At 54.7% G+C, this 14,514-nt stretch overlaps 3 protein-coding genes across 3 annotated transcripts; 2 read left to right on the forward strand and 1 right to left on the reverse strand.

Annotated features, from left to right (window-relative positions):
• Positions 1-589: 589 nt before the first annotated feature.
• AVDL (avidin-like) lies at positions 590-1,520 on the forward strand. The gene is made up of 4 exons (XM_429212.8): positions 590-681; positions 770-983; positions 1,163-1,283; positions 1,351-1,520. Exons 1-4 carry the CDS (start codon positions 610-612, stop codon positions 1,382-1,384), a joined length of 441 nt encoding a protein of 146 aa, XP_429212.2. The 5' UTR covers positions 590-609; the 3' UTR covers positions 1,385-1,520.
• Positions 1,521-9,280: 7,760 nt separating this feature from the next.
• Positions 9,281-10,457, reverse strand: LOC121108602 (avidin-related protein 1). The gene is made up of 4 exons (XM_040656505.2): positions 10,335-10,457; positions 10,046-10,250; positions 9,499-9,619; positions 9,281-9,411 (listed from the first exon to the last, which is right to left on the reverse strand). Exons 1-4 carry the CDS (start codon positions 10,413-10,415, stop codon positions 9,366-9,368), a joined length of 453 nt encoding a protein of 150 aa, XP_040512439.1. The 5' UTR covers positions 10,416-10,457; the 3' UTR covers positions 9,281-9,365.
• A 2,509-nt stretch (positions 10,458-12,966) lies between these two features.
• Positions 12,967-14,142, forward strand: LOC427416 (avidin-related protein 2-like). Its single transcript, NM_001396611.1, has 4 exons — positions 12,967-13,089; positions 13,174-13,378; positions 13,804-13,924; positions 14,012-14,142. Exons 1-4 carry the CDS (start codon positions 13,009-13,011, stop codon positions 14,055-14,057), a joined length of 453 nt encoding a protein of 150 aa, NP_001383540.1. The 5' UTR covers positions 12,967-13,008; the 3' UTR covers positions 14,058-14,142.
• Positions 14,143-14,514: the final 372 nt, after the last annotated feature.

Below are 14,514 nucleotides of genomic sequence, written 5' to 3' on the forward strand. Positions count from 1 at the left end.
CCTGAAATGTCACCAGCCCTCACAGGGAGCTGCCACCATCTGCTGGGAAGGAGGCCAGAGGGCCCTGTGGCTCATGCTGTCACACAGGTGACACTGATGATGACTGGAGAGCCACAGGGGGAGCCCAGGCCAGAAGTAGCGGCCTGGTGGGGACAGTGTACCTGGTTCACTGTGCGAGCTGTTCAGCACTGTGAGGGGGGCACCTTCATCTTGAGCTCTGTCCTCACATGGTTGGCAGCAATTTCCCCCACCTGTGGGGTAAGGGCAGTCCTGTGGCTCCCAAGCCGGTGACAGTGCTGGGGTGCCGACACTGCTCCTGACTCTCCTCCTACTCACGCTTTACTGCAGACACACTCTAGTTCTTGTCACGTCCCTTCAGGCAGCACTTCTGGCTCCCATGCCCCTGCATGGCCTCGCAGTCCCTCTCCTGTGCCCCCTCACTGTGCTGTGGCAGCAATGCCTGCGTCACCATGTCCCCCGTGCCACGGCAGGCGGTGGCCCATCTCCAGCTGGTGACCCTTGGCAGGCAGCCCAGGGGCCCCACGCAGCCCCCACCACTATAAACAGGTCTGAGCAGGACTGGAGCTGCAGGCAGAGCGCAGCTCAGCCATGGAGCACCTCCGCTGCTGCCTCCTGCTCGGCCTGGTCCTGCTTGGCCTCGGCCCTGTGGCCTCCAGGAAGGTGAGGGTGGCCGGAGCTGCGGTGCTGGGGGGTGGCTGCAGCTGTGCCGTGCTGTGATCTGACATGCCGCCATGTCCCCTGGTCCTAGTGCGAGCTGCAGGGCCTGTGGAGGAACGAGCTGGGCTCCAACATGACCATCTCAGCCCTGGATGTGGCTGGGACCTTCTCCGGCTCTTACCAGACAGCGGTGACAGCCACCAACAAGCAGATCCTGGTGTCACCGCTGAAAGGGGCCCAGCAGCCCCCCGGCACCAAGGGGCAGCAGCCCACCTTTGGCTTCACTGTGCAGTGGCAGTTTGCAGGTATGGCAGCACCAGCAAGGCCGCGGGTAGCCAGACAGCTCTGCCCAGGGTGTCTGTCTGTCTGTCTGTCTGTCTGAGGGTCTGATAGAGCTGTCTGTCAGCCTAGGGCACCCAGGGTGTCCATCTGTCAGAGAAGGTGGTCTTTATTCCCCTGGCTTCAGCCCGTGGTTTACCCCCAGACTCCACCACTGTCTTTGTGGGACAGTGCTTCGTGGACCGCCGTGGGAAGGAGATGCTGGAGATGGCATGGTTGCTGCGGGAAGAGGTTCCCTCCCGCAAGGACACCTGGAAGGCCACCAGGTGAGCACAGCCCTCGCCGCCACCCCCGCAGTGCCCACTCCCACCCCACTGACCCCTCTTCCTGCAGGGTTGGCACCAATGTCTTCACCCGTGTCAAGTGATGGGGAGCACTGCCTGCGCCTCGCGATCCTGTCTGCAGCGCCTGGGCTCTCTGCTGCCTCCTCACCGTGTCCTGCTGCCCACCTGCTGCATCCCAGTGCCTGTGCACCAAGAGCCAAATAAACCCCCCTGCACCCAGCAGAGCTTACCTCGTGCTTCTTATTCCCCTACAGCTGAGCTCAGAAGAGGGACAGGCAGGGGACCAGCAATTGGGATGAACTTGACTGGGGGATGAGTACCTTCTCTGGGTGCCCAAGCAGCCCTGCAGGCCCTCCCACAAGCACTGCTTGCAGCACAGCATGCTTTTTCAGAACAGAATAAATCCTTAGTGCCAGTGGGCAGGGCAGCACTTCAGGGCAGTTTCTGGGAGAGCAGGGATAGCAGCGGTGGCTGGGGGACACAGCTTTCCTTGAGTGCCTGCTGCTGCCAATAAAGCATTATATTTTGGATTCCTCTTCCTCTTCAGACACACTGCCAAATCCTTGATGCTTTCCTTCTCCCAGGCTTGAGTTTGTTGAGCTTTTGCAGTTCCTTCTCAGCCTTTCTGAGCAGAGTGCATTTACACTGCTGCTCTGCTGCAGCCTTTTCCCTTCTTGGCTGCTCTGCCTGGAGTTACCTTTTAACAAGCTTCCTGCATTTTCAGTTAATATTTAGTCCATGTATCTGCTTCATATGAATTAGGAAATACGGCATGGGCTGGCAGTGCTATTAGCAAGGCGCTCCCTGTCTTTGGGGCTCTAGTCGCCTGTAAGATGACTTCTGCATGCACCATTCCTGCCAACCATTCATGAAGTGTCCCAATATCAAACATCCTGGCATCCAGCTTCCCAGTTTCCAACATCTCAATGCCCAGAAGCCCACTGCACAACATTTCGGCATCTGACATCTCCATGCCCACAGTCTCCATCCAGCTGTTATCTCTTCTGAGCAGATGAAGTGAGGGAGTTCCAGCCTCGGCCGGGGGACCAACAGCTGCTTGGTCCTGCTCCTCTGCTACTCTCCCTGGCTCCAAGAGCAGAGTACAAGTCCTGGGAGGATGGAGGAGCCCCTGGGCCTGGTCCTCAGTCCTACAGAACAGGATTCACTCCTAGCAGGGACAATATTTCAGGACCACAAGTGCAGGAACTGAGATACCTCTAGATCAACTGCTCCTGTCCCTGTGGGGTCTTCAACTTGCCAGATGTTAACTGGGAACACCACATAGTTTCAGGAGATGTCTAAAACGCCTTGCTGACAACTTTCTGGTGCAGGTGCTAGGGGAGCCAGTGAGGAAAGCTGCCCTCCTAGATATGTAGTTTGAGAAGTCCTGTGGATGGAGTAGTGACCAGTGACTGTCTGGGCCACACAGACCAGGAAGTAGTCAAATTTAAAACCTTTGGTGATAGGAGGAAAATGGACACCAAAACTTCAGCCCTGGATATGGGGAAAGCAGACTTCAGGCTACTCAGTTGGTGAGGCCCCCTGGGAAACTGTTTTTGAAGGTATTGGGGTCTTTCAGTGCTGGCCACTTTTTAAGTACCATCTCCTAAGAGCACGGGAATGGGCAATTTCAAAATGATAGGAACCACTGGGGCAGAAGGTCGGCTTGGCTGAACAGGGATCTTCTTCTATAGCTTAGAAGGAAAGGCCACAGAAAGCAAGGCTAGGCAACGTGAGAAGAATATAGGGATGCTGTTTGCCTTTGTAGGGAAAAAAAACTGTGGCCAAAGCTCAGTTGGATTTGAATCTGGCCAGTGCTGTGCAGGGCAATAAAATTATTAAATGTTAAATATGTTAACAATGAAACAAAGACCAGAGAGAACGTTGGTTCATTACTTGATAAGAATGGTCACCTTGCAAACAGGGACACGGGCAAAGCAGAGACCTTTAATGGCTGCTTTGCCTCTGTCTTCACCACCAGTGATGGATTCTGGGACCCCTGGAGCCTGGAGCTGGAGGACCAGGGCTGCGCTAACAATCAGCCCCCAGCCAACCCCCAGCTTGTGTGCAATTTGCTGTTCCATATGGATGCATCTAAATCCATGAGACCCAGTGACCCCAGGGCACTCAGAGGGCTGGCCAATGTCATCACAAGACCTCAATTATTTTTCACCAGTCTTGGGAATCTGGAGAGGTCCCACTTGGCTGGAAACTGGGAAATACTGTTCCAGTTTTTCTAAGAAAGGCAAGCAAGAAGACCTTGCTAATTACAGGCCTGTCAATCTCACTTCAGCACCTACTAAAATTATGGAGACATTATGCTGGGAGCTACTGAAAAACATCTGAGGGATAACACAGTCATGGGTCACAGCCAACATGAGTTCATGAGGGGAAAGTCCTGTTTAGCTAAATTTCCTTTTAAGACAAGATCACCCACCTAGTTGATGTAGGCAAACAAGTTCATGTAATCCTTTTGCATTTCAGTAAAGCTCTCAGTACTGCTTTGCCCACTATCATTCTGGACAAAATGTCGAGCATATAGCAAGAAAATAACACTGGTGGACAAGAGGGGTTCCAGGCTGGGAACCCTGTGCAATCTGCTGACAGGGGTGTTCCTCAGCAGTCAGTTCTGGGACTGACACTCTTTAATGTCATCGTCAGTGACACAGACAGAGGGATGGAGTGCACCCTCAGCAGTGTGGGATGACACCCAGCTGTGTGGTGCAGCCGACACACCCGAGGGACGGGATGCCATCCAGAGAGACCTGGACAGGCTGAGCAGTGCGCCCAGGTGAGCCTCCTGAGGTTGCACCTGGGTCGTGGCAACCCCCACTGGCAGTACGAGCCGGGGGATGTAGGGATAGAGCACAGCCCTGCCGGAAAGGCCCTGGGGGTGCTGGTGGATGGCAGCTGGGCGTGAGCCAGCAGTGTGCCCTGCGGCCCAGCCAGCCAGCCAGATCCTGGGCTGCATCCAAAGCATTTGCAGGGAGGGGATCCTGCCCCTCTGCTCTGCGTTGGGACACCTCACCTGGAGCACCGCGTCCACAGGTGGAGTGCTCAGCGCAGGAGAGACGGGGGCCTGTTGGAGTGCGTCCAGAGGAGGGCCACGGAAATGATCAGGGATGGAGCAGCTCCCTACGAGGACAGGCTGAGAGAGCTGGGCTGTGCAGCCTGGAGAGGAGAAGGCTGCGGGAGACCTGAGAGCAGCCTGTTGTATCTAAAGGGGGGCTGTAAGAGAGATGGGGACAAGCTTTGCTGTGATGGGGCAAGGAGAAATGGCTTCAAACTAAATGAGGGGAGATTTAGATAGGAATTAAGGAAGTTGTTTTTTTACAGTCGGTGGTGACGGCACCAGAACACATTGCCCAGAGAGGTGATGGATGCCCCATCCCTGGTGACATTCAAGGTCAGGGTGGAGTGGCTCTTAGCAGCTGATGGAGCTGCAGGTGTCCCTGTTCATTGCAGGGGAACAAATGATTCCAGGATTCTATAACATTTTGGTATTGGAAGACAATGAGGGTTCCAGGGCAAGTGCTCCACCAGGATACCCTTCACTGGTGGCTGTGCCCATGCCTCACCCCTGAAGGGATCCCACCAGCAGCACAGCAAGATGGCACAGCCTTCACCATGTGGTAGGACACATAGTAAGAGCTGGGGCATCAGAGATGAGAAGTCTGCTCAGGGTGCTTTGGGGCACCCAGTGAAGGGAGGCTGTGAGTGGGTGCCATCCCCTTCCACTGAGGATGTGGATTCACCCACCCCATTACGGTGTGCTGTGGCTGCAGCCACCCCCCTGATCCTTGCACCTCTGTGCCCCATTATGCCCCAGTGCCTGTGAGCCATACCTGCAGCATCCTGCCATGCATCACCCATGCTCCCCCTGCCAAGGAGACTGTCATTTAGTCCAACACATCCCCACCATGCCCACTAAGCACGTCCCTTAGTGCTACATCTCCACAGCTCCAGAAGGGTGACTCCACCACTCCCCCAAGGCAGCCTGTGCCACCATTCTTCCCGAGAAGAAAATTTTCCTAATATCCAACCAGAAGCATCTCCTGCCTTGTCCTGCAGCAGTGTCGATTCCTGGTCACCCCAACCTCACCGTGCCTGACGTTGGTCACCTGGCACAGCCCAGACCTTGGGCCGCATCCCGTGCTCTTCACAAAACCCTCACTAAAGACCCACAGCGCTGCAGGACTATGGGCACACGGCATTGTGCCTGCGAGCAAACTGACTTAAATCACACCGCCACTTTCCGCAGGTACACGCTGCCTTTGCAGCTGTGCTTCGGGAGGGCCCTGGATACCCGCGAGCCCGTCTGTTCCCACCAGCCTCCAGCAGCCGGTGCTCGCGGATCAAAAGACCGCCGTGAAGGCCGCAGGGCCGTCCCTGGGACGGAGCGCCGCCCGCTTCCGCCGCCAGCCGCGGCTCCGCCCTCCCCGCCGAGCTGACGCTGGCAGCGCGCAGAGCGCGGAGCGGAGCCGCGGCGCTTTCCGCCGGCAGCGCCCGCACGGGGCTCGCCGAGGGCCGCGCAGAGCGCTGTGCCCGGCGGGCCGCGTCGCCGCTCCGGCGGCACCGCGATTCCGGCACGGAGCGCAACGAGCGCCCGCTGCCCGGCTGCAGGACTTGAGTCTTTCGCCTACCCCCGCGTCCTTCTCTGCAAGGCTGCTCTCGATGAGTTCTTCTTCCTGTAAACGTATTTGGAATTGCCCTGGTCCAAATGCAACACCTTTCACTTGTCCTTGTTGAATGTGATTAGGTCCATGTGGACCCACTTTTCAAGTCTGTCCTTGTCCCTTGGAATCTGAAGAAGTAGAGCACAATGTATTTGTATTCTATAGCTTGTCCTCAGAAATAGCTGATGGGAAAAAGTAGAAATACCATATAAGTTAGTAGCATATATTTGAAGTAGAGTTGCTGCATTACGTGATTAATTCTTGCTTGCAAAACTGCAAGTTTTCACGTGTTGCAAATAGTATGGGTATAGTATTATGGGCTAGATAGCGCATTGTAAGGCTGTTCTGTTTGGATAAGAGACCCTCAGCAAAAGAACAGTAGGCTTATCAAACAACGAAGAAACCAGGGCCTCTACACAAGGCCAGACTGTTTCCCTCTGTGGGTACGTTGGGATGCAACAGGCAGACATCAAGATACTGCCCTCTGTCCTTTTTCCAGGCTTATCTCTATCCAAGGACAAGCAGAAACAACGGCTGAGTGCTGAATGAGCAAATGTTACGATTTTGGAACCTATAAGTTATTTATAATTGGAATTCTCTTAATGAGCATGCATCAGCGAAGAAAGTTCATCTAAAGGGCAAGGGAGGAAGACCACTGGATGTAGTAAACGACTGTTGGTTGTACTGCCATGATGCTAAAAGGACACTGGACAGTAGAAGAGACCATGAAATAGAGGACTGGAGACCTCATAAATCACTGCCTGAAATAGGTGGGTATATGTTAATTGTCTCACCCATAATTAATGAATATGTATTATATATGGAAATGGAAGGGAATCTGAATTAGGTAACCTTTGAAGTATTTATGGTGGAAAAATTCCCAGTGCTTCACAGTGCCATAATAAACATACCTGCTTTATAATCTTACGTGGGTTATCGAGCTTTATTCTGCACATCACTTTGGGTGCCATCCCTTCTTTCTGCTGTGAAAAAGCTGCTGAGGGGCACGGCTCCCTGTCATGTCCCACTGAACCGGGGCTACCTCAGCTCAGGGCTACTGTGCAGGTTACCTGTTGTTATAACCAGGAGACTTTTTCTGGAGAAAAATGATACTGTGAATTAAAAAACCACTCATCCACAACTATCTTGGAGGTCATATTTTAATGACAACAGCAATTAATAGCAAAGCATTGCTACTGCCAGCCACACCAGTGGCAGCTCAGTGCAATCTCAAATCTACCACTCCCAGCAATGTGCTTCTTTGTGGGACCAGTCTGGGAATAATTTGATGGACTGTTAAAGACGACCTGGAGAGCAGTGGGTGCTGGGACACTCAAACGTTAGGATACACACCTGGCAAAACCCACCTGCTGAGTCAACGCTCGTGGATCCATCTGCCAGCCGAGCTGGTCCTGCCCAATCAAACGTCCCAGGTACTGTAGAAGGAGATAAAGTCCCTGCAGTGTGCCTGACAAACATGCTGGGCAGGACAGCCTGGGTTGTTGCCGCCTCTGGCCAAGGCCAGCCCACCAGTAGGTCTGCTTTTGCTCATGGAACTGAGTGCCCGTGGTGGGTAATGTGGAAGGATGGGGACATCCTGTGTGCGCCTTAAGGGGACTTGATGTTGGGTGAGAACAGCCAATACTTTGAGCTGTGTGATGCTAATTGCTATACAGTATGACTTGTCACCATTACTGGGGTTGCTATTTGCCTTATCAACGGCTTTACAGCAATTTTACTCTTCCGGTGCTTCACCCCTGAAAGTGGTTTTTCTCAAATGTGTGGGCAGCCAAAAAGCAGAGATGTGAATGAGGCGTGACTGTGAACGGAGGGACATTTCCTTCTGGTAGGAGAGACCTCGTGTAAGTCTGGTAAGAAGGCTCGGACAGATTTTTTATCAGTTGAAAGCCCCCCAGTGCAATACCAAAAGTGCTGTGGGCTCCAGAATGCCCCGGTCTCTTCACTGCAGTCTCTTCCTGCACAGAATCATAGAATCCCATAATGGTTTGGGTTGGAAGGGACTTTGAAGATCGCCCAGTTCCAACCCCGTGCTACAGGCAGGGGCGCCTCCCATGAGACCAGGTTGCTCACAGCCCCATCCAGCCAGGCCTTGAATGCCTCCAGGGAGAGGACATTCACAATCCCCCCGGAACCTCCTCTTCTCTTGGCTGAAGAGTCACAACTCTCTCAGCCTGTCCTCACAGGGGAGCTGCTCCAGCCCTCTGACCATCTTTGTGGCCCTCCTCTGAGCGTGCTCCAACAGCTCCATGTCCTCCCAGTGTTGGGGTCCCCTGACCTGGACACAGTACTCCACGTTGGGTCTCTCGAGAGCAGAGCAGAGGGGCAGAACCTCCAGCCTCAACCTGCTGGTCACCCTTCTCTTGGTGCAACCCACGATACAGTTGGCCTTCTGGGCAGCAAACGCACATTGCTTGCTCACGTTGAATCTTTCGTCATCCAACATGCCCGAATCCTTCTCCTCAGGGCGGCTCTCAAGCCATTCACTGTCCCACCCATATCTGTGCTCGGGATTGCTCCAACCCAGATGGCAGACCTTGCACTTGGCCTTGTTGAAGTTCAGGAGGCAGGCATGGCCCCATTTCTCAAGCCTGTCCAGTTCCATCTGGATAGCATCCCTTCCCTCTAGCATGTCAAATGCACCACTCAGCTTGGTGTCGTCTGCACACTTGCTGAACGGTGCTGCTGGCTGGTGTGGCCAACACCTCGTGCCACAGTGCCAGGTCCAGTGCTTTTCAAGCAGAGCCCCATGCTCCTGGCCCAAACACCAGCTCTGGTGTCTGCTCCCAGCACTGCTGGCAGCACCGCTCGCTTTGATTTTGGATCACTCAAAGGGATTTGGGGTAGAGCTAGGCCAGCACCAGTGGCATGTGGCAGAGGAGCAGGAGGAGCGTGCTATTTCTGCAAGCTCCTGGCAGAGCTGTCCCTGACAGCTTTCCTTGCACGCTGTGGGGATCGGAGCCCTCCCTACGTGCACTGTGTGCTGGTGCACACGCAGCTCCTGCACTCGGTAGGAGATACAGCCCGTCTTCTCTTCTCCCTTTATTTCTTAAGCATCCTTCCCAGCCCACTTGCCAAATGTGTGCAGTCTCAAAGGCACTGAGTGCCACCAGCAGTGCCTGTGATGGCACAGGGGATGTGGTGACACAAGTGTCATTGCTGGCATTGCCACGCCATGGGTGTGGGACGTGGCAGAAGGGACAGGTGGGGGGAGAGGACCGGGGATGCAACGCGGGGATATGAGAGCCAGAAGTGCAGACCGAAGGGACATGGCAAGAGCCAGAGTGTGTCTGAGGCAAAGCTTTATTGGGAGGAATATCACAAGCAGTGTCAGCACTCCGGCATTGTTGCTGGCTTTGCGGGGCCATCCTCACTCCTCCACTGTGCGCTGGCGAGTGAAGTCGTTGTTGCCGACCCTGCGGGGAGAGAGAGGAGATGTAAGGTGGGAAGTGCACAGCCATCGAGTCACAGCCTGGGACCGTGTGCCTCTGCCCTGGGCTCACCTGGTAGCTTTCCAGTCATCACTAATGTCATCAACTGCTAACCGTTGCAGCCATTTGGTCTTCAGGACCTCCTTTCCACCCTTGTCCACGAAGCACTGGCCCACAAAGACACTGGTGGACTCTGTTGGGAAAAGGGGCAGATGAGGGGAGTGGGGTTGTGAGCCCCACGCAGGGCAGGGCAGTGCCAGCACCACGGTCCCTCTGCCCAGGGGACAACTCATCTGAGCTCTCCGTGCCCTCTGGGGACAGCCCCAGCACCTCCCCTGCACCCGGGGACCAGGAGGTGACAGCAGCCCAGCAGCTCTACGGGAAGGGATGGGGCAGCACCGGGGGCATGGGAGGCAGGGCATTGTTGAGGGGACTGCAGGGATGGGCTGGAAATCATCAGGGACACCACAGTGAGGAGGAGAGACCGTCAGGGAGTCTGTAGGGAAGGGCAGGCGAGCACTGGAGACAGCGTGGGGAAGGGCAGGAAAGCAAAGGGGTTTGTCACAGGGAAGCACAGCAGAGGAGCAGGGACACTGCAGGGAGGCTGGGAGAGAAGCACCTGAAAAGTTCCAATGGACAGTGAAGCCAAAGGTGGGCTGGCAGGCTCTTTTGTGTTGGATCCCAAGCAGTGGTGATCGCGTGATGTTTCCTGGATTATCTGCTACAGCTGTGATGTAGGTGCCATTGAACTCGCCATTGTCGTTCACAGCTCCGATGGTCATGATGGAGCCCAGGTCGTTGTCCCATTTCCCAGTCAGCGAGCACTGTGACGAAGAAGAAGGAGTCAGTGGCGGGCAGGAGGCAGGGGTGGGCACCAGGTGCACCCACTCCCAGCCCCACCCCATTACCTTTCTGGCAGAGAGGCCAGGAGCCACCAGAGCCAGGCTGAGCAGCAGCAGCAGCAGCAGCGGGGAGGTTGCGTGCACCATCTCTGCAGCAGGTGGACAGCCGGGTGTGCTCCTTGCAGGACTCACCCCTCCTGCCTGCTCCCTCGCCTTTTATTGCTCCCGGCGCAGGCTTTTCTTCCCAGGTGTTACGCAATCTGGGTGGGTCACGTTTTCCAGTTGAACGCACAACCCCAAAATTGAAGACCAGAGACGAATATCAAACTCACCAGCAGGTGGATCGGGTCCCTAGAATTCAAGGGTTTCAGGTAGGTCTGGACTGGCAAAGTAAGGCTGAACTACTTCTAGCTTGGTGGGCTCCTGACACTTCAGGCCATCAAGGAAGGGATGCAGCATACAGATGGGCGTGAGACTGACTTCTCCATGGACACTCTTGCTCATGTTTTCTGTGAATGTGAATCAGGTGTGGCCAGTATGGAAGTGAAGTGGATAAAGCCTCTTTGGTAGAGTGGACCATAGCTGAAATCTACATATGGGGAGGTCTGGAAGGTGGATTTTATCACAGTTCCAGAAAACTGCCAAGGCAGGCACCATGCGCTTATAGTGGTGGAAGCAACGATGGGAGGGCTGGTAACGTATCCTGTGCTCCATGCCACTGTCCGAAGCACCACCCTGGGTCTTGAAAAGCAAGCCTTGTGGCAACATGGCACCCGGAAAAGAACTGAATCGGACAATGGGACTCATTTCCAAAACAAGGTCATAAAGAGCAGTGCCAGAAAGCATGGCATCCACACCACATTCCTTATCGTGTACAGCCTCTTGGAAAACGCTATGATGTGATGGACTGTTAAAGACGACCTGGAGAGCAGTGGGTGCTGGGACACTCAAACGTTAGGATACACACCTGGCAAAACCCACGTGCTGAGTCAACGCTCGTGGATCCATCTGCCAGCCAAGCTGGTCCTGCCCAATCAAACGTCCCAGGTACTGTAGAAGGAGATAAAGGCCCTGCAGTGTGCCTGACAAACATGCTGGGCAGGACAGCCTGGGTTGTTGCCACCTCTGGCCAAGGCCAGCCCACCGGTAGGTCTGCTTTTGCTCATGGAACTGAGTGCCCGTGGTGGGTAATGTGGAAGGATGGGGACATCCTGTGTGCGCCTTAAGGGGACTTGATGTTGGGTGAGAACAGCCAATACTTTGAGCTGTGTGATGCTAATTGCTATACAGTATGACTTGTCACCATTACTGGGGTTGCTATTTGCCTTATCAATGGCTTTACAGCAATTTTACTCTTCCGGTGCTTCACCCCTGAAAGTGGTTTTTCTCAAATGTGTGGGCAGCCAAAAAGCAGAGATGTGAATGAGGCGTGACTGTGAACGGAGGGATATTTCCTTCTGGTAGGAGAGACCTCGTGTAAGTCTGGTAAGAAGGAAGAATGTTAAAACAAGCTCTCCTTATGCCTGGCCTTGTCCGTTTGTGTCCCTCAGACAGAGGGCTTCTCAACCCTTGATCAGGACTTGCTTGAATTTGTTCATCTGTGTCCCTCAGCCAGCTTTGAGACAATGATGCAAAAGAATAATCTCTTACACCACCCCACATTGCCACAAAACTTCCTTTTCAAGACCCAGTGGCATTGTGGGCAGTGGCATGGGCACAGGGTACGTTTCCAACCATCCATTTGTTACTTCCACTATCGTATGCATGTATGGTGGCCTGAAGTATTGAGGGCCCACTGAAGACAGAAATAGATGATCCTTATGTTGCCAGTCCAGACCTACCTGAAACCCTTGAATTCTAGAGGCCTGATCCACCCACTGGTTGTTCGGATATTCTTCAGTGGTCCAACTGAAAAACAACCTTGTTCTCTCCCTCCGCAGCAATATCATTCCACATTGCAGCAGCCCAGATGGGTTTGCCTCTGTGCAAGGCTGTTGTTTTGCTTGCATTACTGTAGCCACTCCAAAAGGGTGTTGGTCACCATCCAGGGGTCAGTGTGGAGGTATTGCTCGGGCCACTTCTCACGTTCAACATTGTCTAAAGCCAGCTGGATTGCATTCACTTCTGCACTTTGGCTCATTTCACCTTATCTTCAGTAGTTTCTGCAACTCATAATGTAGGACTCTACATAGCAGGCCTGCATCTTCAGTGCCTCCCCACAATGAATACAGAAGCCCTCGGTGAGCACGGTGAGCAAGTCTTCTAAGACTCCAATACTTTATTATACAGTGGGGTCCCTTCAGCATGCATCTCCTCCTCCTCTGGTGATATTCCCAAGTTCCAAGTGGGCCTTGGCCTTCCTGACACCATCCCCGCACAGCCTACCTGCATACCTACACTCTTCCGAGGAGACCTGTCCCTCATCCCTCTGCCTGTGCCTTTTCTTCTTGCCATCCAGTTTGACCAGCAGGTCCAGGTTCAGCCATGCCAGTCTCTCACCTTCCTTTCTGACTTCCTAAATCTGGAGATGGAAAGCTCTTGTGCAAAGGAAATCTTCCTAAAAGACCTGCCAGCATAATTTTGGGGTTGTGCGCGCAACTGGAAAATGTGAATGTGGAACCACCCAGATTGCGTAACACCTGGGAAGAAAAGCCTGCGCCAGGAGGAATAAAAGGCGAGGGAGCAGGCAGGAGGGGTGAGTCCTGCAAGGAGCACACCCGGCTGTCCACCTGCTGCAGAGATGGTGCACGCAACCTCCCCGCTGCTGCTGCTGCTGCTGCTCAGCCTGGCTCTGGTGGCTCCCGGCCTCTCTGCCAGAAAGGTAACGGGATGGGGCTGGGAGTGGGTGCACCTGGTGCCCACCCCTGCCTCCTGCCTGCCACTGACTCCTTCTTCTTCGTCACAGTGCTCGCTGACTGGGGAATGGGACAACAACCTGGGCTCCAACATGACCATCGGAGCTGTGAACGACAATGGCGAGTTCAATGGCACCTACATCACAGCTGTAGCAGATAATCCAGGAAACATCAAGCTATCACCACTGCTTGGGATCCAACACAAAAGAGCCTGCCAGCCCACCTTTGGCTTCACTGTCCATTGGAACTTTTCAGGTGCTTCTCTCCCAGCCTCCCTGCAGTGTCCCTGCTCCTCTGCTGTGCTTCCCTGTGACAAACCCCTCTGCTTTCCTGCCCTTCCCCACGCTGTCTCCAGTGCTCTCCTGCCCTTCCCTACAGTCTCCCTGACGGTCTCTCCTCCTCGCTGTGGTGTCCCTGATGATTTCCAGCTCATCCCTGCAATCCCCTCAACAATGCCCTGCCTCCCATGCCCCCGGTGCTGCCCCATCCCTTCCCGTAGAGCTGCTGGGCTGCTGTCACCTCCTGGTCCCCGGGTGCAGGGGAGGTGCTGGGGCTGTCCCCAGAGGGCACAGAGAGCTCAGATGAGTTGTCCCCTGGGCAGAGGGACCGTGGTGCTGGCACTGTCCTGCCCTGCGTGGGGCTCACGACCCCACTCCCCTCATCTGCCCCTTTTCCCACAGAGTCCACCAGTGTCTTTGTGGGCCAGTGCTTCATAGACAGGAGCGGAAAGGAGGTCCTGAAGACCAAATGGCTGCAACGGTTAGCAGTTGATGACATTAGTGATGACTGGAAAGCTACCAGGTGAGCCCAGGGCAGAGGCACACGGTCCCGGGCTGTGACTCGATGGCTGTGCACTTCCCACCTTACATCTCCTCTCTCTCCCCGCAGGGTCGGCTACAACAACTTCACTCGCCAGCGCACAGTGGAGGAGTGAGGATGGCCCCGCAAAGCCAGCAACAATGCCGGAGTGCTGACACTGCTTGTGATATTCCTCCCAATAAAGCTTTGCCTCAGACACACTCTGGCTCTTGCCATGTCCCTTCGGTCTGCACTTCTGGCTCCCATATCCCCACATTGCATCCCCGGTCCTCTCCCCCCACCTGTCCCTTCTGCCACGTCCCACACCCATGGCGTGGCAATGCCAGCAATGACACTTGTGTCACCACATCCCCTGTGCCATCACAGGCACTGCTGGTGGCACTCAGTGCCTTTGAGACTGCACACATTTGGCAAGTGGGCTGGGAAGGATGCTTAAGAAGTCAAAAGGGAAGAGAAGAAGGGGCTGTATTGCCTTCCGAGTGCAGGAGCTGCGTGTGCACCAGCACACAGTGCACGTAGGGAGGGCTCCGATCCCCACAGCGTGCAAGGAAAGCTGTCAGGGAAGGCTCTGC

This window comes from Gallus gallus, chromosome Z (genome assembly GCF_016699485.2).
Source record: "Gallus gallus isolate bGalGal1 chromosome Z, bGalGal1.mat.broiler.GRCg7b, whole genome shotgun sequence".
Taxonomy (NCBI): Eukaryota; Metazoa; Chordata; class Aves; order Galliformes; family Phasianidae; genus Gallus; species Gallus gallus.